This window comes from Trachurus japonicus, chromosome 17, assembly GCF_045865225.1.
Source record: "Trachurus japonicus isolate A0001 chromosome 17, Traja_1.0".
Taxonomy (NCBI): Eukaryota; Metazoa; Chordata; class Actinopteri; order Carangiformes; family Carangidae; genus Trachurus; species Trachurus japonicus.
The window spans coordinates 3889031-3914040 of record NC_140923.1 but is presented as its reverse complement, the minus strand read 5'-3'; the positions used below and the strand labels follow the sequence as shown (position 1 = coordinate 3914040).

The 25010-nt window shown below is 43.3% G+C and overlaps 5 protein-coding genes and 1 pseudogene across 5 annotated transcripts in view; 3 read left to right on the top strand and 3 right to left on the bottom strand.

Annotated features, from left to right (window-relative positions):
* LOC146969790 (uncharacterized) overlaps window positions 1-3150 on the top strand; it is a 138375-nt gene extending 135225 nt beyond the window's left edge. The window contains exon 2 of the mRNA XM_085805344.1: window positions 3018-3150. The gene's annotated coding sequence lies outside the window, so the exon portion shown is untranslated. The remainder of the gene's footprint in view (window positions 1-3017) is intronic.
* Window positions 374-3719, top strand: LOC146969789 (uncharacterized; annotated as a pseudogene).
* Window positions 3720-5210: 1491 nt separating this feature from the next.
* Window positions 5211-8232, top strand: LOC146969788 (uncharacterized). The gene is made up of 3 exons (XM_085804539.1): window positions 5211-5220; window positions 5680-5943; window positions 6645-8232. Exons 1-3 carry the CDS (start codon window positions 5211-5213, stop codon window positions 8219-8221), a joined length of 1851 nt encoding a protein of 616 aa, XP_085660665.1. The 3' UTR covers window positions 8222-8232.
* Window positions 8233-9417: 1185 nt separating this feature from the next.
* Window positions 9418-25010, bottom strand: part of LOC146969782 (uncharacterized) — a 41895-nt gene continuing 26302 nt past the window's right edge. The window contains exon 2 of the mRNA XM_085804538.1: window positions 9418-11533. Coding sequence (XP_085660664.1) covers window positions 10344-11533 — 1190 coding nt within the window. The 3' untranslated portion in view covers window positions 9418-10343. The remainder of the gene's footprint in view (window positions 11534-25010) is intronic.
* LOC146969787 (uncharacterized) lies at window positions 16007-18930 on the bottom strand. Its single transcript, XM_085805375.1, has 5 exons — window positions 18720-18930; window positions 17639-17683; window positions 16930-17174; window positions 16841-16843; window positions 16007-16638 (listed from the first exon to the last, which is right to left on the bottom strand). Exons 1-5 carry the CDS (start codon window positions 18889-18891, stop codon window positions 16108-16110), a joined length of 996 nt encoding a protein of 331 aa, XP_085661501.1. The 5' UTR covers window positions 18892-18930; the 3' UTR covers window positions 16007-16107.
* Window positions 19556-24538, bottom strand: LOC146969786 (uncharacterized). The gene is made up of 2 exons (XM_085805365.1): window positions 24358-24538; window positions 19556-20799 (listed from the first exon to the last, which is right to left on the bottom strand). The coding sequence occupies exons 1-2, from the start codon at window positions 24527-24529 to the stop codon at window positions 19811-19813; spliced, it is 1161 nt and encodes a 386-aa protein (XP_085661491.1). The 5' UTR covers window positions 24530-24538; the 3' UTR covers window positions 19556-19810.

The following is a 25010-nucleotide window of genomic DNA, read 5'->3' as shown; positions in this document are numbered from 1 at the left end:
AAATATTCAGTGTTTTCACCCAAACATGATCCATACAGATAACAACAAACAACAACAAATCATAGACTGACTGAACATGTGGGATGGATTTCGCACTCAGTTTAGAGGTCACAGTCGACTTGAAGAGGTTTGGAAAAAATCATTGTTTTACTTTTAAGAATGTAAATAACTGAGCTGTGAAATATTCAATTTAATATTTCTATACTCTACCACAGTGTTCACTTTTCCCACCGGAAACTTCAGAGTGTGACTCCCAGCGGAAGTAAACAACGACAGCGCGCTAGCAGCGTTATCTGTGTGTCTGTTGAGTCAGCTTGAAGACGGTCGCTCTGGTCGTATCTCAGAGAAATATTTCAGTGTGGATGAAGCAACGATGTCTTCAGTTGAGTCTCTGAGAGAGTTTGTCACCGAGCGACTAACTGCTGCTGCTGAAGAAATATTCAGAGTCTTTAAACAAACTGTCGTCGAGTACGAGGAGGAGATCGATCGTCAGCGCAGACTGCTGGATATCGTCCTAAAACCAGAGATACAGCTCCACAGGTCTGTAAAAGGCATAGTCTTTGTTGTTGTCATAATTGTAGCAGGTCAGGACCACCGGCGGAACTTCCTGTTTAATCTTGTTTCCTGAAAAAGCAAAAATCTTCGCACATCCACTTCTCAGGCAGGTGCGTCGGAGGGCGACAATCAAGTCCAAATAAGAAAAAGAAGAGTTCCCGCACACTAAAAATTAAAAAAAAAATAAAAAAATTTCTGCAAGTTGGCTTAGTGTGCGGGAACTCTTCTTTTTCTTAATCTTGTTTCCTAAAATTAGCTCTTTGTGTCTCTCTGTGTCTGTTATACCTTGTGCATTTTATTGTTCCTTTACTTAATTTTTTTTGTATTGGCCGTTTGGACTAATTTTGAGCCCTGTCCCTGTCCCTTTGTTCCTCCAGACTTCCCTCAGTAACATGTCTGTGACCAGGACAGGAACTCCGGTGTTGGAAGTTGTTTGGACACCAGAGGGACAGCTGCACCGGACAGGTGTGTGAAACCACATCGGACTGAACAAAAAACATCTTTTTTAAGAGATTAAAATGTCCCTGGTTATCATTTCACTCTCATATAGGCTACCCTCTCTCTTTTCTGCTGGTTCTTATGCCACCAAAATGGACAGGAACAGTCCACAATAGAAAACCAGGACTCCATTGAAGATTTTTGGTGTTAAACTACCAACCAATTCCAATTTCTCCCCTGCAGGTAGCGCTGCAGAGGTGTACTGTCCCATCTGATGAACATTACAAACAATAAACACACTGGCAATACACCAGAACATAATACAGACTGTTCAGTCCTTGTCTCCCTCACTCACTGTGAGTCCCCTGAACACTGATACGGCACACATTAATACCAACTCTGTTGTTTAGAAACATTGTCAGATCCACTCTCGTTCAATTGAATTCTTGTTCAATTTTTTTTTTTTATTTTTTTTTTTTTTTTACATTTTTCATTCTTTATTTTTTGTCCATCCAGAGCAACATGTCTGTAAGGAGGAGGAGGAGGAGTTTCTCTCCAGTCTGGAGCAGGAGGAGCCAGAGCCTCCACAGATTAAAGAGGAAGAGGAGGAGGTCTGCAGCAGTCAGGAGGGAGAGCAGCTGCTACTGAAGCAGGACTGGATGACACCTAATCCAATCTGCAGATCTGGTAGGCTCCAAGATCTGTCATCCAGTGCAGTTAACCCCTGAGATGTTACAGGGACAGTCTGTGTCTGAGTGGATCCAGGTGAGAAATGTGTATGGTTTCAAAAAAAAATAAGTTTGGCGTCTGATCACAGCAGCTGAGCCAGTCGGTCGCAGAAAACAAAATTTGGATCTGAACCAAGAACCTCTGTTTCACCTGAACTCTGTCAGTCAGTGATGTGGTTTGTGGTTTAAATGTGGGTTTCGTCAGTGTTGGGTTGGTAAGGCCTTAAGAAACAATGGGGCTTTTTCAGTTTCTGTAGAAAACAGATTTGCTTCACACACATCTGGTGGTTTGGACTAATTCTGTTCCAACTTGTTAATTTTGTACTTTCTTGACTTGATTCCTTTATTGGATGAATGGACATGCTTTTTTGTATGTTGAGTTAGGACTTAATAAGACCAAACATACGGTATATCAGAGCTGTTTCATCTTCACAGTTGTAACATCCGTCTCATGTCTCCTTGTCCTTCCAGAGCTCCCACAGCAACATGGCTGTAAGGAGGAGGAGGAGTTTGTTCTCTCCAGTCTGGAGCAGGAGGAGCCAGAGCCTCCACAGATTAAAGAGGAAGAGGAGGAGGTCTGCAGCAGTCAGGAGGGAGAGCAGCTGCTACTGAAGCAGGAGACTGACACCTTTATGTTGACTCCTACTCATGAGGGAAGTGACCACAGAGAACCAGAACCAACCAGTGACCAGCAGCTCCTCTCTCACAGCTCTGCTGTAGCTGAGAGCCAACATCAGGAAGGAAGTGGACATGTAGACGCAGAACCACCTGGAAATGTAGAGACACAACCACAGAAGAGATGTCACACAAACTCAAGTGACAGTGACAATGTACACAATTCTCCTACAACAAAGAGTCACTGTGACACTAGGAAAGGTAAAAAGACTCTAAAACGTGACACTTCTGAAAAAGACTTTAAGTGTGAGTCTAAACTTAAAAAACACCAGAGTGGCCACACAGGGGAAGGGACATTTTCCTGTAACACCTGTGGGAAACAATTCGGTCACATGTCAACACTGACGAGACATTTAAGAACTCATACGGGCGAGAAGCCTTATTCATGCAGCACATGTGGGGAAACTTTCAGTCGGACTTCAACACTGAAAAATCATTTGAGAACTCACACAGGTGAGAAGCCGTATTTTTGTGAAACATGTGGGAAAAGTTTCAGAACCAGTACGAGCCTGTCAATCCACAGAAGAACCCACACAGGTGAGAAACCGTACACCTGCAACACCTGTGGGAAAAAATTCATAGACAACTCAGCTTTTAGCAAGCACATAAGAACCCATACAGGTGAGAAGCCGTATCCTTGTAGCACCTGTGGAGAGAAATTCAGTAACAGACCGATTCTGAAGAGTCATTTGAGAACTCACACAGAGGAGAAGCCGTATTTTTGTGAAACATGTGGGAAAAGTCTCAGATCAAGTAAAGGCCTCGTAATCCACATGAGGACCCACACAGGTGAGAAGCCGTATCCCTGCACCATCTGTGGGAAAACATTCAACAACAAGTCGGCCTTGACAAAGCACACAAGAACACACACAGATCAGAAGCTATATTTTTGTGAGACATGTGGCAAAAGTTTCAGCACCAGCTCGATCCTGTCGGTCCACATGAGGATTCACACCGGAGAGAAACCTTATTCCTGTGAGAGCTGTGGGAAAGGCTTCAGCACCAGCACACGTATGTTGGTCCACATGAGAACACACACGGGTGAGAAGCCGTACTCCTGTGAAACTTGTGGCAAAGGCTTCAGCACCAGTACACGTTTACTGGTGCACATGAGAATCCACACGGGTGAGAAACCGTACCCCTGTCACATATGTGGGAAAAGGTTCAGTCAGAAGACAAACTTGGCAAGACACTTGATGATCCACTCAAATACAAATGCAAAGGCACTCACTGACTGAACATGGGACGGCTTTCAGGCTTAGTGGGGGATTGACAGTGCACATGAGAAAAGAACTGGAAATGGAATAATTGCTAAGAATTTTAATGACTGAACTCTTGAGTTTTTCATTTTAATATGTTTATACTGTACCACATTTATCTAAACAAACTGTAATGTCAAAGCTTAGAAAGTGTCAAACGCTGTTGTGTCACCCATTACCAACTTGTTGTTTGGTCCGCACCATGTCCTTTAATTTTTTATTTCTAATAATTTTGTGATGAAGTCATTTGTATTTTCTCGTGTTTTAGGTGTGAAGCCAAAAACAAGCTGTAAAAGATGAATGACATTTCATAAAAGGTGCTAAAAAAAACTGTCTGCTGTCAATGAAATGTAATAATGAAAATGTTTACTATCTGATCTCATATGGATGGACTGAATAATTACAGGTCTAAACTAAGCAAATAAATAAACAGGTTTTTGGTGTTTGAGTCTCTCCATTTTGTGCTAGACACACACTTCCACTTTTCTAAATTTAATAGACAAATGTTTACTTTGATACATTTCCTGGATTCAACAGCCTCGACAAAGTGTCACATAAAAAAACATTTAATTTTAAATATGAATAGGCACACTGTCAAGTCACTTGCAAAAGACTTTAATAAAACAAACAACGTTTCGGTCCACAGGACCTTTTTTCAAGCAGCTTTTTTTTTTCTCTGCTTGAAAAAGGTCCTGTGGACCGAAACGTTGTTTGTTTTATTAAAGTCTTTTGCAAGTGACTTGACAGTGTGCGGGAGACCCTTTTTTCCTTTGTTCACTCCCAACCTATGCTCTAACGCACCTGCTTTTCAAGATTTTTTAGGTGTGCATCAGCCTCCACACCCTAAATATGAATAGGCCACATAAAAAATATGATCCAGCCTTGATCAGCATTGTCATTGCAACACAAAGATGTATGAGTATTATCCCCGTTAATATCTGAAATTACTTTTTACAGAAAGTTGTCTCCAAATGTTTTCCTGCCTCCTGTCTGTAAAACAGCTCAACAAGTCAGTGAAATGTTTTAGTTCAGAGAAAATCATCAAACACCCCTCAGAAATTGGACCTATGGACACATAAATTTGCACAATAACTTTTCTGTATTCTGTATCTATTTTTATTCTATTCTATTTTAATCCTATCAATCCTGAATTGTATCTGTGTATTTCTTGTACTACAGCATCATTAATTTATTATATCTGTTTTATTTAATTTTAATTTATATGTACTTCTTCCTTTTTCTTGTAACCTTTTGTGTTTGCACCTGACACGCCAAGTTCCTGTTGTAAAGTGACCTTTACTGCTCATGGCAATAAAAACTTTTCTGATTCTGAAATTAAGCGGCACAAACAGGGCACAAATGATCAAAACTGAGGGCGGAAAAAAGGCTAGGTCACATGCTCGTCGGAACTTCACAGTGTGACACCCACCGGAAGTAAACAACGACAGCGCGCTTGCAGCGTTACCTGTGTGTCAGTGTGTAGAGGCAGCGTAAGCTTGAAGACGGTCGGTGTGGTTGTATCTCAGAGAAATATTTCAGTGTGGATGAAGCAACGATGTCTTCAGGTGAGTCTCTGAGAGAGTTTGTCACCGAGCGACTAACTGCTGCTGCTGAAGAAATATTCAGAGTCTTTAAACAAACTGTCGTCGAGTACGAGGAGGAGAGACAGAGAGATTAATTTCCACAGGACAGGTCTGTTAAACCATAGCTCATTGACCCAGATCAGTATTTCCGGTCTCTTGTTGTTGTGACTCCTTCTGTGATAAACCTGCTGCGTCTATCTATCGATCGATCTATCTATCTATCTATCTATCTATCTATCTATCTATCTATCTATCTATCTATCTATCTATCTATCTATCTATCTATCTATCTATCTATCTATCTATCTATCTATCTGAGAGAAGGCCTTCTCTTCAGCATTTACCGACCGAGAACCTAATCAGACATGATGTAAAAACATGCAACCAAAAGACAGAAGACAGTCCACAGCTCACATGTCTCACCAACCTTTGTCCTTCCAGAGCTCCTACAGCAACATGTCTGTAAGGAAGAGGAGGAGGAGTTTGTTCTCTCCAGTCTGGAGCAGGAGGAGCCAGAGCCTCCACAGATTAAAGAGGAAGAGGAGGAGGTCTGCAGCAGTCAGGAGGGAGAGCAGCTGCTACTGAAGCAGGAGACTGACACCTTTATGTTGACTCCAACTCATGAGGGAAGTGACCACAGAGAACCAGAACCAACCAGTGACCAGCAGCTCCTCTCTCACAGCTCTAACAGTGACACTCAGACAGGTAAAAAAAAATGTCTTTACAGTGTTGGACATGTCTAAGATTTGAAGTGTAAGTATCCACTGACGTCATAGAGACACCAGTTGGTGTCAGAGCACAGGAAGGGACATACGTAAACGAAGATCAAAGAGAGAGCTGTGTGTTGTTGTTTAGTCACAAACAGGGAGAAAATGGAAGGAAGTCCCAAACCAATGACATCATATCATTATCCTTATTTATTATATCACTTTGAGCCTGTAAAGCCCTCTGCACTCACTCACTTACTCACTACAGGTTACAGTTACATCTTTGAGGGTCGAGGACATCATATTGATAAAAACACTCCTCCTCCACAAGAAGTGATGTCGGTCAGTTCTTGGTTTCCTTGTTTCAACTGACTGGACACTTTAGAGATAAACAGGACATAGAGAGAGAGTTCAATAAACAGCGACAACTAATTATTTATTTTTCCTAAAGCCCTTTGTGACGTTGTTACACAAAATCGGTGCAATATCTCTAACACACTACTGTTTTGTAGTATTTTAATCATCAAACACAGGTTGTATGAGACATGGAAAAAAGGATTTCAAAGACTTGAAAACACAGAAGAACAGTGACACCTTGTGGTTTGTTAAACTAATAACAGCTCATGATCGGAGCTGCCAAACCATTTTTTCTCATCATCACAGTAGTCATCTCTGTCTCTTGTCTCCTTGTCCTTCCAGAGCTCCCTCAGCAACATGCCTGTAAGGAGGAGTTTGTTATCTCCAGTCTGGAGCAGGAGGAGCCAGAGCCTCCACAGATTAAAGAGGAAGAGGAGGAGGTCTGCAGCAGTCAGGAGGAAGAGCAGCTGCTACTGAAGCAGGAGACTGACACCTTTATGTTGACTCCTACTCATGAGGGAAGTGACCACAGAGAACCAGAACCAACCAGTGACCAGCAGCTCCTCCCTCACAGCTCTGCTGTAGCTGAGAGCCAACAGCAGGAAGGAAGTGGACATGTAGACCCAGAACCACCTGGAAATGTAGAGACACAACCACAAAAGAGATGTCACACAAACACAAGTGACAGTGACAATGTACACAACTCTTCTACAACAAAGAGTCACTGTGACACTAAGAAAGATAAAAAGACTTTGAAGTGTGACAGTTGTGGAAAAGACTTTAAATGTAAATCCCAACTGAATATCCACATGAGGACACACACAGGTGAGAAGCCGTATACCTGCAACACCTGTGGGAAGAATTTTAAGCAGGTATCATCTCTGAACGTTCACCTGAGGACCCACACAGGTGAGAAACCGTACAACTGTAACACCTGTGGGAAAAGATTCTCTCAGAAAGCCAATCTGCAGAAGCACTTGACGACTCACACAGGTGAGAAACCATACTCCTGTGACACCTGTGGGAAACTTCTCACATCCAGTTTGGGCTTTTTGATACACATGAGAACCCACACAGGTGAGAAGCCGTACCTGTGCAACACCTGTGGGAAAAGATTTACGTCCATGTCTATATGGACGACTCACATGAGGATCCACACAGGTGAGAGACCTTACGTGTGCACAACCTGTGGCAAAGGGTTCAAGTGTGATCCTGCCCTCAAAGTCCACATCAGAACCCACACAGGTGAGAGGCCATACACCTGTGACACATGTGGGAGAAGTTTCATTACTAAAGAAGGGATGATGGCCCACAGGAGGACTCATACAGGTGAGAGGCCGTACCTGTGCAACACCTGCGGGAAAAACTTCCGTCATACAAAGTCTCTCAGTGATCATGTCAGAATCCACACAGGTGAGAGGCCGTATTTCTGTGAAACCTGTGGGAAAACCTTCAGGCTCAGCGGTGAGTTGTCCGTCCACGTCAGAAGCCACACAGGTGAGAAACCGTACCTGTGCAAGTCTTGTGGGAAAAGATTTCGTGCCAAATCGGCTCTGAATTCTCACGTAAAGATCCATGCAAGTGAAAAGCCATTTTCCTGCGACACCTGTGGGAAAGCATTCAGCTTGGGTCGTCAACTGAGAGTCCACCTGAGAAACCACGGCGAGAAGCCGTACCTTTGCAGCACCTGTGGGAAAAGATTCTGTCGAGAGTCAATATTGAAACAACATTCACTGATCCACACTGGCGAAAAACCGTTTTGTTGTGAGACTTGTGGGAAAGCGTTCAGACAGACCGGCTCGTTGGCGGTCCACATGAGGATTCACACAGGTGAGAGACCGTTCTCCTGCAACACCTGTGGGAAGAGTTTCAAACAGCAAGCAAACCTGCAAAACCATGTGAAACTTCATCTCAGTTAAGAGTCGTGTTCTTGGAGTGTGGAACGTGTGGGAGAATCTTCAGCTGACACAGGAGAGAAACCACACGACTGCAGCACCTGAGGTCTCAGCTGGGAGAACACCTGAGGTCTGTGACAGTAAGGTTTAGGAACTTCTAGTGCTGTACACTCACATTTGTCGTCACTGTGACAACCGGAGTCTTGACCTTTCTGTCTGGAGACATTTTTCCACTCTGGTGTTTTTTTGTTGTTGAATGAACCTGCAGCCACCTTGTTCTGTCACAGTGAAGAGGAGCCACAGAAACATCAAAACACGAAATCAACTAGATGTTTTTGTTGAACTCACTTAATCTTGTGAATGTTGCACCTTATCTGCTGTAAATGAAGGTTTATCATACTGTGGTACGGTTTATTGAACTATTATGTGGATTACATTTACACAAGTAAGCTGCCTAAGTACAATGTTGTTGTTCTCATGGATGTGAAATATTGAACATTTGAATGAACCAAGTCACCTTTGAGCTATTTGCACTTTGAGACATTTTAATTTATATACATTAATGTACAGTTTATATTTCTAATTAACTAGATCCTGATGATTAAATTGATGTTGTTTTCACATCAGTCATTTCGAAGTAAAGGTAATTTCTGGACTTTCTAGACTTCCTCCATGGCTGCTTACAGGTTGGATGTAAAATTACTGCTGAACTGATGGCTTGAAAAGACGAGGCAGGTCACTGAAGAACATAAACCAGAGGGTTCTGGTTCTGTCTCCTGAATAAAAATGAGCTGCAAGATCAAATTGTATCTAATGTTGTTGTGTTTTGACGACACAGGTAGTATAAACCATTTCCTACCTATAGACCATCTACTGCCTGCCTGTCTGTCTATCTATCTATCTATCTATGGATGTGTTTGTCTATCTATCTATCTATCTATCTATCTATCTATCTATCTATCTACTGTATGTCTATCCATCAATGGATGGATGTACATCAATCCATCCATCTATGGATGTCTGTTTGTCTATGATGTCCGTCTGTCCATTCATCCATCCATCCATCCATCCATCCATCCATCCAATCAATTATGAAAATTATTGTCAATGGCTATATGCACTCCGAGACAAACATGTTAGTCATAACTTTTACTGTTAATAACCAAACAACAGCAAAGAAACGAGATCGGATTATAATAGTGGTCCAATATGTTATCCAGTTCAAAGCAAACACAAAGACTTCATCTGCACATACTGTGAACATGCATCATGTACATGCAGAATACACAGTAATGGATGAACAAACAATTAGGCACATAAATATTAAAAACTACAAATTACATTCTATTTGTTCCAAATGAACGTTGGCTTTAAAGAGGTTAATAATGGACATATATGAAGCTTTATACAAATAACTGTGATAAACATGGACTAAAAATGATGACAAATATTGTTCAGAAACTGTCAGAGGTCTTTAATAGGAAGAACTGGGATGTGAAGATGAACGAAACAGTTTCATCTCACATCTGGGTTCATCACGTTAATCACTGAAATATTTCCTGGAGATACGACCACACAAATTTTCTTCAAGTTAACGTTGTCATTTTTACTTCCACTGGGTTCCGGCTAGCTTCTATTTCCGCCTTAAGTCATAATAACAACATTAAAACATTGGTATTGCTTCATATGAGAATAAGAATCAAAATACTGGTAATTTCTGATATTTCTAATATTAATATTTTATGTTATATTGTTATGTAGCTGTGTTCCATTCCAAATATATAAATATAACAAAGTCTTATGTTTTGTAAATAGGGGTTATATTATTAATACTGTAGTGTTATATTTATATGGAGCACTGACTAAAGAGAATTTCCCCACAAAAGAGTACAGAGTCTGCGATTACAGTCATTTTGTGGAGAGCCTCCTCCTCCTCACCCCTGATGTCATGACAGAGATGACAAATAAACTATAAAAGTAATAATGCAAAATGAAACCGACAAAAAGAGTAAAAATAAAATAATCAGGACTAATACTGTTACTGTACGACAAACAGGTCAAAGAGGAAAGTTTTAAAAGAATGAAAGCTTTCACAATCAAAGCACATCAAGAGTAATAGAGGTTCAACAGGCTGGGTCACATCTGTTCAGAGGTCCTCCAGATCTTCTCCTGCTGTGGACACCACAGAGGAAGCTTCTACATCTAAAGCTCCTGTAACATCACATCCAAAGACGGCACCACTTGTATGAAGTGAGATGTGTCGATTCAGGTGTGATGTCCGGAAGAATCCTTTTCCACATATGCTGCAGGAGTACGGCCTCTCACCTGTGTGAACTATCCTGTGTCTGTTCAACTCTGACTTTCCACTGAATCCTTTCCCACATATTTCACAGGAGTATGGTCTCTCACCTGTGTGGATCCTCAGGTGCAACAGTAAGCGCGACTTCCACTTAAAAGACTTCCCACAAAAGAAACAGATGTGCAGATTGTTATTGTAATTTGCATTGCAAGTGCAAGTGCAACGTCTCTTATGTGGTTGTGTCTCTACATTTCCAGGTGGTTCTGGGTCTACATGTCCACTTCCTTCCTGATGTTGGCTCTCAGCTACACCAGAGTTGTGACAGAGGAGCTGCTGGTCACTGGTTGGTTCTGGTTCTCTGTGGTCACTTCCCTCATGAGTAGGAGTCAACATAAAGGTGTCAGTCTCCTGCTTCAGTAGCAGCTGCTCTCCCTCCGGACTGCTGCAGAACTCCTCCTCTTCCTCTTTAATCTGTGGAGGCTCTGGCTCCTCCTGGTCCTGACTGAAACTCCAGTCTGGACCAGGAGGAGCCAGAGTTTGCTGGATTTGCTGTTCCTCACTGAGCTGCTGCTCAACGAGAACTTCTACTTCCTTATAGACATGTTGCTGTGGGAGCTTACAGAGCTGCTGCTCAACGAGAACTTCTACTTCCTTATAGGCATGTTGCTGTGGGAGCTTATAGAGCTGTTGCTCATCGAGAACTTCTACTTCCTTATAGACATGTTGCTGTGGGAGCTTACAGAGCTGCTGCTCATCGAGGACGTCCAACTTCGTATAGACATGTTGCTGTGGGAGCTTACAGAGCTGCTGCTCATCGAGAACTTCTACTTCCTTATTGACATGTTGCTGTGGGAGCTTACAGAGCTGCTGCTCATCGAGGACGTCCAACTTCTTATAGACATGTTGCTGTGGGAGCTTACAGAGCTGCTGCTCATCGAGGACCTCCAACTTCTTATAGACATGTTGCTGTGGGAGCTTACAGAGCTGCTGCTCATCGAGGACCTCCAACTTCTTATAGACACGTTGCTGTGGGAGCTCTGGAACAACAAGTTGACATGAAATTTAGAAGATCATGGAAAAACTTATAAAACTTAACTTATTTTCTCCTAAAGCAACTCAGTCATAACAAACATGTCCAAATCTTCAATAAATAAATAATAAATCATCAATGAGCAAAGTATAAAATGTATAAGTAGAGCATACTAATGATGATGGAGTGGGAGTTTAACCAATCAGTCAACATGTGTTTTGCAGATACCTTTCAGTAACTAATAATGGGTCAACCAGAAAAGGGGTCGTAATAACCTGCGGAAAGGAAGCATTATCACCACCTGGTGTTGAGAAGGAGGGCACGTTCTTCTTCTTTGTCATTTGTAGCGGGCGGCACCAACGTTAAAGGGATAGTTCACCCAAAATTCAAATTTCACTAATTTTCTACTCACCCTCATGTCGACTAAGGGCTGGGAGAAGTTTCAGAGTCATCCGTGCCCTTTTGGAGTTACAGGGGGGCTCTGCGCAGCACTGCATTGCCATATGACAGTAGCGAACGGGGTTCACTTTTCTTCGTCCAAAAAGACACACCAAAAAACATCCAAATACCTCCATACTGCTCGTCTGTAATGTCCCTCTTGTATTGAAGCCCCGACATGAGAAATTGTTCCGAAAAAAATTAAATAAGTCTTTTTTTTCACAGAGCCCCCCTGTAAACTCCAAAAAGGCACGGATGGCTCTGAAACTTCTCCCAACCCTTAGTCGACATGAGGGTGAGTAGGAAATTAGTGAAATTTGAATTTTGGGTGAACTATCGCTTTAAGGTGCATTACCGCCAGTCTGAGCCAGATTCACCTATTCCCAGAATAATGACAATACATAATAACAAATAAACAAAAAAACAAAAATCTTCTTTCCAACCCTACGTTTACCAATGTTAACTCTCACACTCCAGTCTTCTTAGACTGTCTTAATCAAATTGAATGTTTTATTCAACCCAAGGGGGCAGTTGTCGGTCTGAGAAGTGAAGCTCACTTCCGCGTTCAAAAAACTGCAATCCCCTCGAATTCCTCTGGGGGCTGGTGTCAGAAGGGAGCATTCCCCATAGACCCCCATGTTAAAATCGCCGACTTTACATCCTCAGTAAACATGTTAAAAGCCTGGTGTCAGAACGTTTTTTCGTCTCAATCGATAGTTTCTACCCCCGCACACACTCTGAGGGGGGTGAATTTTTTTTTAACTCTATAGTTTTACTGTTATTAGGTTAAAATTCTGGCCAATCAGGGCGCGGAAACGTTGAGTGACAGGTCCGAGCAGCTCCGTGGACAGGCTGCTTCGAGGCCAGTGGGCGGGTTCTCGGCCGGCCAATCCAACATGGCGCTGTTCAGGCCGCCATATTTGAGTCACAAAAACGACTCCCCAAAACCAATGGGTGACGTCACGGACGCTACGTCCATTCTTTTTACAGTCTATGATTCAACCCAGTGTGCCCCACCCTCAGTCTTCTTTAGTGCTCCTCTTGCCTAATCTCATCTTGCCCACCTCCCTCTGTACCGCATGCAAGTGTCTTCCAGTCTCTTCACTATCCCATGCATGTTGCCATTCCTTGGTTACATTTCTTTTTATAATTCCCTCACTTGCCTCACTTTTGCTGAGTGAAACCTCCTCTTGTGATCAAGGTATCGGCCATCTCATTACCTTTAATACCTCTACGAGATGGAATCCACATTAACATGCTCTGTCTGGACTGGAGTCTATTCAAGGAATACACTTCAGCTGCATCCTGTCTACGAGATGTAAATGACTGTATTGACAGTAATGGCGAGCTCTGGAGTCTGAACACATTTTTTCTCAGTTGCATGTAAACTGGGACAAGGACAGAAGTCTGATTAGACGCCAAAATCTAATTTTGAGCACAGCTCGATTAAAGCAGAAGTAAGTGACATATTTGTGTTAATATAAGTCTTAAATAGTTATATCTTCCGACAGCAATCACTTACATATACCCCTTTCCCACTGGCCAAAAAACTTGTTTAAACCCGCTAACAATCGGCTTTTGGTGGCAGTGGGAAAGGCGCACCGAGCCGCGTCGACCCGCGTCGACGCGGGTCAAACGACTCGGCAAGCGACGCGGGTTAAAATCGCCTTTAATCGGCTCGGCTCCGCACGGCTTGCAGTGGGAACGCCAGACCCGCGTCAACCCGCTAATTTACGTGATGACACTGAACGTTACGTGACGCTACGTCATCGCGCCGGTAGCGTCTCATATCACGTACCAAAACAAAGCTCTGCTCCGCTCTGCTCTCATCCGAGACTGGGATCAAAAGATCAGAGAACACTGACCAAAAACGATAGAAAAAAAGAAAAGAAAAGAAGCGACAGTCTGTTTAACTGACGTGTTGTGCCGCGGACGTCCATCATCCGGCCGCAGCAGACTCTCTGTCCTCCGCGGTCCTGGTGCTCCAGGTCGGCCAGCCAGAGAGTCTGCCTCGGCGGACGGACACTCCGCGGCGGGCGGCTGTGGCATGACTGTGTGTGTCTCTTGCACCGCGGATGAGAGCGGGGCGACTGGTTTATGCTCTGTCTGATCCCTCAGCGGGGGGGTCAGACTCGGCTCATTTTGGTCAGTAGGAAAGTTGCCAAATGCCGATTGTTAGCGGGTCGACCCGCGTTTAAAAAACCCGCGTCGACCCGCTAATTTTAGTGGGAAAACGGCTATAGAGTGTTTGGACCGAAACACGGGTCTGTCAGTCACTCTGCTCTGCTCTGAGCCGAGGAGAAAACATTTATCATATCCTACAGTTTTTATCCAATGAGGAGAGAGAACGGCATGCAGGGCTGTGTGTGCAGCCAAGGGACGCCGTGAATGTGGTGACGTAGGGACGAGGACTGTTATGGTGCGTTCAAGGCAGCCCGTAACTCGTGTTTTTCCGACCTGTGAAGTCGTACCAGTTCGATCTGGTACAAGTTCACGGGTCGGAAGTTACGAGTGGCCGTTATAGTGACTTTCACAGGTAAAACAGGTCGGAAAAACACGAGTGGGTTGCTTGGAATGCTACAAAGTTGTAAGTTGTGACTTGAAGCTGTAATTTACGGTTTCAAAAGCCTGCCTGGAACGCAGCATTAGCCAAAACGACCGGATCGCTTACTTCTGCTTTAAGCTGTGTATGTAAACAAGTGTCGTGGGTTTGATTCCCATGTAGACAGAGACCACACCTCCCGGGCAGCGGCTCCCGTGGGAAATGCTCTAGTTTCCTTTGTTTCACAGTTCTTGAACGATATTTAATCCACTGACTGTGACCCTTTAAATGTGAACAGAGTCCTGATCAGGATCCTACACGAGTCACACCACTGTGTTAGTTTACACCGAGTCCCTCCTGGTTATACAGACCTGTCCTGTGGAGCTTTATCTCTGGGTTTAGGACGGTATCCAGCAGTCTGCACTGACGATCGATCTCCTCCTCGTACTCGACGACAGTTTGTTTAAAGACTCTGAATATTTCTTCAGCAGCAGCAGTTAGTCGCTCGGTGACAAACTCTCTCAGAGACTCAACTGAAGACATCGTTGCTTCATCCACACTGAAATATTTCTCTGAGATACGACCACACCGACCGTCTTCAAGCTGACGCAGACACAGATAACACAGATAAAACGCTGCTAGCGAGCTGTCGTTGTTTACTTCCGGTGGTGTCACACAGCCAAGATCCGGTGGGGGAACGTCAATATTATTTTTTCATTCCGCCTTGGAGTTCTAATAATTTTCGCAACTCTTGTGTCACATGGGGCCGTGAGGACCAATGTGGAGTTATGATATTTCATGACATGATTTCATTATAGTTTCTTGAGTAAATTGTGTGACCATGGCATTAAAATAGCCCGTTAACGTGCAGAATTAAAAGAATAATATTTGGCTGAGGAACATTTAGCACAAAATTAAGCACTAGAAATGACTTGTTCAATTCAGATGTCCGTATATAATGTAAATGTTGTCTGGGCCATATCTGGATCCATCATCGCATATAATTACTGTGGTAGAATATGAATTTCACAGCCCACTTATTTAAGCTGCATTCGTAAAAAGTAGTAAAACAATGAATTTTCCAAACCTCTTCAAGTCGTCTGTGAACTCCCCATTGAGTGTGAAATCTGTCCCACACGTTCAGTCAGTCTATATGACTTGTTATCTGTGTGGATCATGTTGTGTCGTCTGACTGAAGCTTCCTCCACAGATGTGACAGAGGTGCAGCTTCTCACCTGAGTGGGTTCTACTGTTCACTGACTGACACATCACTAATGCTTACTTCCTTGTTAACAGGGTTTCACCAGTCCTCAGAGAGGACGAAATTATCTTCATCAGTCTCGTGCCTTCTGGATTCACTACTTCTTCTAAAGAACACTACAGGACGACTGAGTTTGAATTAAGAGCTTTATTAACAACAACAACAAAATGACGTGATGAGAAAAGGGAAGGGTTTGGATCCTTAACTCTGTATATGCGGATGATATGATGAACCTCTTTGTTTGTGGCTGATGACAGACCTGCTTCTCACCTGTGGATTCCAATAAACCTGCTCAAAACTGATTTGACATTACATTATTTTCCCTACAGGTGTTGCAGGTTTACGGCTTCTCACCTGTGTGTGTTTTCATATGAGCTGAGGACTGGTAAGAATATCTGAATCTTTCCCCACATATTTCACAAGAATAAGGCTTCTCATCTGTGTGGGTTCTTCTGTGAAGCGTCAGGCTTTTATTGGTTGGGAACCTATTCCCACATATTTCACAAGGATAAGGCTTCTCACCTGTGTGAGTTCTCATATGGATCAACAAGTTTGGTTTATGGGTATAACCTTTGTTACACATTTCACAAGAAAAAGGCCTTTCACCTGTGTGGAGGTATGTATGCCTAATCAAATCTATCTTTTTGGTAAAGGTTTTCCCACAAGAGTTGCAGGTGTACGGCCTCTCACCTGTGTGGATTCTTCTGTGTTTCATCAGGCTTGCATTGGTTGTTAACCCTTTCCCACATATTTCGCAAGAAAAAGGCCTCTCACCTGTGTGGATGTATGTATGCCTAGTCAAATCAATCTTTCTGGTAAATTTTTTCCCACAAGTGTTGCAGGTGTACGGCCTCTCACCTGTGTACGGCCTCTGACCTGTGTACGGCCTCTCACCTGTGTGTGTTCTCATATGGATGTCTAAATTTATTTGATGCATAAAACGTTTCCCACATTTGACACACAAATAGGGTCTCTCACCTGTGTGGCTTTGTGAATGTGTTCTCAGTGTTGACCTGTCACTGAATTCTTTCCAACAGAAACTACAACAAACTGTCTTTTTAGGTGTGAAAGACACACTTCCAGAAGTGTCACATTTTAGAGTCTTTTTGCCTGCTTCTGGGTCTACATGTCCACTTCCTTCCTGATGTTGGCTCTCAGCTACAGCAGAGCTGTAAGGGAGGAGCTGCTGGTCACTGGTTGGTTCTGGTTCTCTGTGGTCACTTCCCTCATGAGTAGGAGTCAACATAAAGGTGTCAGTCTCCTGCTTCAGTAGCAGCTGCTCTTCCTCCTGACTGCTGCAGACCTCCTCCTCTTCCTCTTTAATCTGTGGAGGCTCTGGCTCCTCCTGGTCCAGACTGGAGATAACAAAGTCCTCCTCCTCCTTACAGACATGTTGCTGTGAGAGCTCTGGAAGGACAAGGAGACATGAGAAATACCAGAAATATAGAGATTAGAATGTGTCCGATCAAGTGACAGTATACCAGTGAGAGGACATTACAACATAATCAGGAGAAGAAACAGGACGTACAGATAAGACATGTCTTATCTGTACCTCTGACATGTCTTATCTGTACCTCCTTTTTCTTCTCCTGATGTCCTCATGTAGGACACACAATCAGACATTTAAATCTCAGTACGTAATGTGATGGCACAAAATCAGATCTGAATGAACTGGCTACTGTGTTACTTTTCAATCAGACTATTCTGGATTTACAGACCTGTCCTGTGTAGCATAGTTGCAGGTTTCCAAATGAGATCCTGCAGTCTGTCAGTCTCCTGCTTCAGTAGCAGCTGCTCTCCCCCCTGACTGCTGCAGACCTCCTCCTCTTCCTCTTTAATCTGTGGAGGCTCTGGCTCCTCCAGGTCCAGACTGGAGAGAACCTCCTCATCCTTACAGACATGATGCTGTGGGAGCTCTGGATGGACAAATATTACTAATCTGATCATGGAGAAACTCAGATCTAGGTGTTCACTCATATCAAACATGTTGAAATATTTACTAAAAGAAAATACGTGAGCAAAGTATAAAAATGCTCAAGTAGAACATGCTGATGATGGAGTGGGAGTTTAACCCAGTGGTTCTCAAACCATTTTACATCAAGGACCCCTAAATTAACACAAATTAGAAATACACAAATATTTACTGAGTCAATGATCACGTTCAAATTAGGCGTGAACTTTTGGAAAGAAAAAAGAGTGGTACAATTTCTCCAAAAAAAGTTGAAACATCTATGTGGTATAAAAAAAAGAAGAAAGAAATGGGAAAAAAAGTTGTTGTGTCAAATTGTTTTATATAGAAAAACGTGGTAAATTTTCTAAAAAAAAAAAAAAAAAAAAGGTTTCAAAAAATTCTAGAAGAAAATGGTAAGAATATATTTTTTTAAAAAGTAGAACAATGTTAATAATAAACAAAAGTGATTTAAAAAATTGCTCAAAAAGAAAAGGTTAAAAAGTTCTCGAAAGAAGTGGTAACATTTCAAGAAAAAGTTGGGGCCCCCATTGAACCCTTACAAGGACCCGTCGGGGTCCCTGGACCCCACTTTGAAAACTATTGGTTTAACCAACAAGACTACACGTGTTTTGTGGACTTGAGTCCATTGTAAGGATTACATATCCCATCTGGAAAGGGAACGCTTAGGGACCCCCAGGAGGAGATGGAGAGTGTTACCAGGGAGAGTGATGTCTAGGACCTTCTACTTAGTCTGCTGCCACCATGACCCCACCCCAGGTAAGTGATAAATGGTGGAATGGATGGAGGGAAAAAGTAGAAGAGAGACAGAGCAAAACAAACCACAAGCAGCACACCAAGCAAACAAAGAGCTGTGTGTAAAACTGAACAGGAAACAGGAGAAAACACTGAAGGTTGAAGAAGTTGTTCCCCCGGTGGTCCTGACCTGCTACAATCATGACAACAACAAAGACTATAGTGTCTCTGCTCCTGGTTTTACTGACCTGTCCTGTGGAGCTTTATCTCTGGTTTTAGGACGATATCCAGCAGTCTGCGCTGACGGTCGATCTCCTCCTCGTACTCGACGACAGTTTGTTTAAAGACTCTGAATATTTCTTCAGCAGCAGCAGTTAGTCGCTCGGTGACAAACTCTTTCAGAGACTCAACTGAAGACATCGTTGCTTCATCCACACTGAAATATTTCTCTGGGATACGACCACAGCGACCGTCTTCAAGCTGACTCCACACAGACACACTGACGCGCTGTCGTTGTTTACTTCCGCTGGGTGTCACGCTGTAACGTTCCGGTGGGGAACGTCCGTCTTAAAGTTTCGATCAATATTGTTCTAATAATCTTTGCAACTCTTCGAGCCGTGATGACCAAGATGGAATTATAATATTCCATGATACATTATTTCATTATAATTTCGTAAGTAAACTATTATTCAACAAAATTATCAAGACGCAATCCTGTTAAAGGAATAGTACACTAAAAATGAAATTCAGTCATGACTCACCCTCATGCCGATGAATACTCCGGAGTAGTTTTTTTTATTCCTAAAGTGGATCTGGAGACCCGGGAGAGGGTTTCGTAGTCTAACGAAAATCTTGAGAGTCAATAGCTCCTGACACAAAAAGGTCCATAAAACGACACAAAAACCCTGTAATATTCCTCCATACTGCTCCACAATTTATAAACAGAACTTCCTTGTTAACAGGGTTTCATCAGTCCTCAGAGAGGATATAATTATCTTATTCATCAGTCTCATACCTTCTGGATTCAATAGTTCTTCAAACGAACAGAAAGGGCGACTGAGTGTGAATAAAGAGCTTTATTAACAAGAACACAAACTTCATAGTTAATGCAAAGTCTAATAAAGATAAAGATTAGAGTAACAATAAAATTACATGTCATGATGAGAAGAACAGGAAAGTGTCATATTTGGATCCTGCTGATGATGAACCTCTTTGTGGCCGATGACAGCAAACCATCTCACCTGTGGATTCTAATCCTGCTCAAGACTGATTGGTCACTACATTTTTTTCCCTACAGGTGTTGCAGCTTTACAGATAGCCTACTCACCTGTGTGTGTTTTCATATGAGCTGAGGACTGGTAAGAATCTCTGAATCTTTCCCCACACTCTCATCTGTGTGGGTTCTTCTGTGAAGCGTCAGGCTTTTATCGGTTGAGAACCTATTCCCACATATTTCACAAGGATAAGGCTTCTCACCTGTGTGAGTTCTCATATGGATCAACAAGCTTGTTTTACGGGTAAAACCTTTGTCACATATTTCACAAGAAAAAGGCCTTTCACCTGTGTGGAGGTATGTATGCCTAATCAAATCTATCTTTCTGGTAAATTTTTTCCCACAAGAGTTGCAGATGTACGGCCTCTCACCTGTGTGGGTTTTTCTGTGTTTCATCAGGCTTGCATTGGTTGTTAACCCTTTCCCACATATTTCGCAAGAAAAAGGCCTCTCACCTGTGTGAATGTACGTATGCCTAGTCAAATCCATCTTTCTGCTAAATTTTTTCCCACAAGTGTTGCAGGTGTGCGGCTTCTCACCTGTGTGTGTTCTCATATGGACATCCAAGTTCCTTTGATGCATAAAACCTTCCCCACATTTGACACACAAATAAGGTCTCTCACCTGTGTGGCTTTGTGAATGTGTTCTCAGTGTTGACCTGTCACTGAATTCTTTCCAACAGACACTACAACAAACTGTCTTTTTAGATGTGAAAGACACACTTCCAGAAGTGTCACATTTTAGAGTCTTTTTGCCTGCTTCTGGGTCTACATGTCCACTTCCTTCCTGATGTTGGCTCTCAGCTACAGCAGAGCTGTGAGAGAGGAGCTGCTGGTCACTGGTTGGTTCTGGTTCTCTGTGGTCACTTCCCTCATGAGTAGGAGTCAACATAAAGGTGTCAGTCTCCTGCTTCAGTAGCAGCTGCTCTTCCTCCTGACTGCTGCAGATCTCCTCCTCTTCCTCTTTAATCTGTGGAAGCTCTGGCTCCTCCTGCTCCAGACTGGAGAGAACAAACTCCTCCTCCTCTTCCTTACAGACATGTTGCTGTGGGAGCTCTGGAACAACAAGGAGACATGAGAATTAGACCATCATGTAAAAACTCAGATCTAGGTTTGGTCTCATTTTATCCTAAAGCATGTCACTGATAACAAACCTTTCCAAATATTAAATCATTTAAAAAAAGATTGAGCCAAGTATAAAATGCCAGAGTATGCATGTATTGTAGCTGTGTGCTGGTTTCAACAATCAGTCTACATTGTTTTGTGGACTTGGCCACGGCTTGTCACATCCATGCACGTGTGTGTGTGTGTGTGTGTGTGTGTGTGTGTGTGTGTGTGTGTGTGTGTCTGTGTGTCTGTGTGTGTGTGTGTGTGTGTGTGTGTGTGTGTGTGTACCACATGGTTCTTAACATCCACCTCAAACATACCTCCACAAAGCAGAGAGACTTACATAATTTAAACTGTGAGCCTCTGAGTGCAGCCAGGTCGCTCACTAGTGCCCATTGACTCTGATACAAAGATTTTCCGAGAGAAGCAGAAGAGACCCCTGTTTATAACTAGGAAGTGTTTCCAAAATATTTACTGTAGAAACACCAAAATCATAACAAAGCGTTCAGGAAGTCCTTCGGACGCTCACAATCTGCTTCTTTTTCCGAGAGGAGCTAATGTTTTGTCAGAATAAGCTCAAATGTGAAACCAGTGCAGAAAAATCACCCTTCTTCTCTACGTTTCTGTCCTCAGGCCAGAGCCACAGCTGAGACCAACTCTGATATCAGCTGTTGATCTGTCTACCACAGAGGCGCAGTTTGTGAACAGGCAAGGCAGGCAACTGCTTGGGGCCCCGAGCCATTAGGGGGCCCCCGAGGGTCGGGGCTCGAGGGCAGTTTTATCGACAGAAATATCTCAAAATGCGCTACCCGCAGTGACCGTGACCGCACCCCCCTCCCTGTATCGTCGTATAGTGTCGATTTGCAATTACATCTCAGTGGGAAACCCCCCTAACGGGGCCCCATGTCATTCTCCGGACCTGATCCCAGCTAACGTCAACCTGTATGCACCTTATCACCCGGAGTTTCTAATGAAGCTGAGGGAAAAAGAAGAGTCCACCTGGGAGCAAGACGAGAAGAAAAAAGAGGCGGAAGTAAAAAAGAATGCAAGACAGTGGTGGTAAGTGGAGCAGAGTGTAACGTGAACAGTAAATAACTGTTGAACAAATGCTAATAGTCTAACTGGGAGACACTTGAATAGCAGCTAATGTTAGCTTCAGACCAGTGGTGACCAGGCTACTTCACGTTTACAGTCAGTCAGTCAGTCAGTGGGACTGCACCTGACTGAGGGACTCTGTGCGTGCGGTTCTGGTGCTCCACTCGGTTACGGTCGTTAAGTGACAAAAAAAAAAAAAAAAAGCAAGTTAACTTAACGTGGTCTCCTTGGCAGCAAGTAACAACACTATTAACTTGCTAGGTAGCAGGGTGACATAGTAAAGTTATGTTACAGTATTGAAGTGAGTAGCCTATTATTATAATAATAATATGAAAGTGTAAAAGTTAACAAGCTATTGGTGCTATGAAAGCTATGCCCAAGGAAAACATTTAAAAATCACTCTCTTATCTCTCCTCAGGATTATTATTTGATTTTCTGACAGCAGCAAAACAAAGGGACAAAGTGCCCCCTCCCAGTGCTGACAGTGAAAACTGTAAGTGTAGGCCTATATTGTCATAAAGAATCTTTAGAGGGCATGGTATATTATCAATTAAAGTAAAACTGTCTTTTGTTTTTTTGTCATATAGCCTATCAGTTGAACGTCCACCTCCAGTGAGACAGCAACACCTGCCCATCATGAAGACAACATGTCACCAGCTTACACCATAACTGGACATTTTGAATAAAAAAAGTTTAAATTTCATACATTTTTTGTTGGTGTTCGATTATTTATAAAATGACGATGATAAACACTGGTTGGAGGGCCCCCTGGGGATTTTTGCTTAGGGCCCCAGCAGACTCTAAAATCGCCTCTGGTCTACCATACATTTACATCAAGTCTCTGTCAAACACAACCACACAAACATGTATGCACTAGGGCTGTCAGAACGAACTTCCCTATTCGAATACAATTCGAATGTTAGTCAAAATGAGAACATTCGAAGGTGGAAACTGACGTTCGAACGTTAACGAGGCAAATTAACGTAGTGCGTCGCGACGTTCAGAGTAGTACACATGTTGATAAAACAAAATGCAGTTGTTGTTGTTGTTGTTGTGCACAAGGTAAAGCTGCAGCTTCAAATATACGAGCAGAGTTTTTTAAATTGCCCGTTCATTCGGCTGCCACGGTGCGCGTATGTGTCCCCACACTACACGCACACCTTTTTTTTTAAATCAATAGATCCGCGGACCACTTGTGTGCTGATCACGGATCAGCTGTGATCTGTTGCACCACTACTCTGTGCCCTAACCCCGCAGCCCCCGCGAGGAGGGGGGAGTGGGGGGACGCCGCCCCCACCTGTGAAGCCGGGTTTCCACCGAATCAACTATCCTTTTTTTTTTTTTTTTTTTTACCGCAACATATGGTTCACGTCAAGATAACTTCTGTATTTTTGCTATTCAAACTTCCACAGTCCATAGTTCTCTTTGTTTAACACTTCAAGAGACTTTTGGTTAAGTAACCATGGACAGCTCCTATGCAGGATTGTTCTGCGTTCTGCTGTGTCGTTGTCGCCACCGTCATCGCTGTGCTGTGCTGCTGCCGCCCCCCCTCCCCTCTCCCCTCTCCCCTCCCCTCTCCCCTATAATGAGGTAAAAAAAAAAAAAAAAAAACATATTAAAAATTCGAATGTTAGTCGAATATTTAACATAAGATGGGTTAGAAATTCGAACCTGATTTGGGGGGAAGATTGACAGCCCTAGTATGCACACAGAACTTTATGTGATTATAATCACACACAAATGCACACAAACAGGTTGACAACAATGCCAGTACTGTGTAGTGTCTGGTTAGCTCTGCCTTGACCTTTAGCTCGTGGGTTTGATTCCCGTGTTGATGGCACCCACACAGTAGCCTCGTAAACCAGCCTCTCGCGGAAGTGCATTTCATTTCATTCCGAGGGAGAGTCTGGCCTCATCCCCATTCTAAGCGTTTGGACTGAAACCCTCAGAAGGCCGAGCCAATCAGCGTCGCCCGCTGTGATTGACACAGCACGTTGGCCAATCAGGGACCGACTGGTGCAAAGCCCCGTCACTACACCAACTTGCTGATTGGCTGAATGGGGTTGTCTGTCAACGCTACTACCAAAGATAAACCGTCTTTGCTACTACTCCCGCCCAGCTCCCGCCCAGCCCAAACGCTTGCAGGGGGGGATGAGGCCAGACTCTCCCGAGAAATGAAATGAAATGCACTTCCGCGAGAGGCTGGTTTACGAGGCTACCCACACAGCGGCCCCCCTGGCCCTCACTAAGTTACTTCTACGAGGTCATGCTCTAGTTTCCTTTGTTTCGCAGTTCAATGGTCTTTAATCCACTGACTGTGACCCTTTAAATGTGGACAGAGTCCTGATCAGGATCCTACATGAGTCACATCACTGTGTTAGTTTACACCGAGTCCTTCCTGGTTTTACAGACCTGTCCTGTGGAGCTTTATCTCTGGGTTTAGGACGATATCCAGCAGTCTGCGCTGACGATCGATCTCCTCCTCGTACTCGACGACAGTTTGTTTAAAGACTCTGAATATTTCTTCAGCAGCAGCAGTTAGTCGCTCGGTGACAAACTCTCTCAGAGACTCAACTGAAGACATCGTTTTTTCAGCCACACTGAAATATTTCTCTGAGATACGACCGCACCGACCGTCTTCAAGCTGACTCCACAGACACACTAACGCGCTGTCGTTGTTTATTTCCGCTGGGTGTCACACTCTGAGGTTCCGGTGGGGAACGTCCGCCTAAGGTTTCGGTCGATATAAATAATCTTTGCAACTCTTCGCGTCACTGGAGCCGTGATGACCAAGGTGGAATTATAATATTCCACGATACATACTTATTTCATTATATAAGTAAACTAGTATTCAACAAAATTATCAAGACGCAATCCCATTAAAGGAATAGTTAACTAAAAAATGAAATTCAGTCATTGACTCACCCTCATGCTGATGAATACTCCAGGGTTTTTAAATCCTCAAAGTGGATCTGGAGACCCAGGAGGGCAGGAGGGGGGGTTCGTAGTCTAACGAAATCCTTGAGAGTCAATTAGCGCCCGACACAAAAAGGTCCATAAGACTA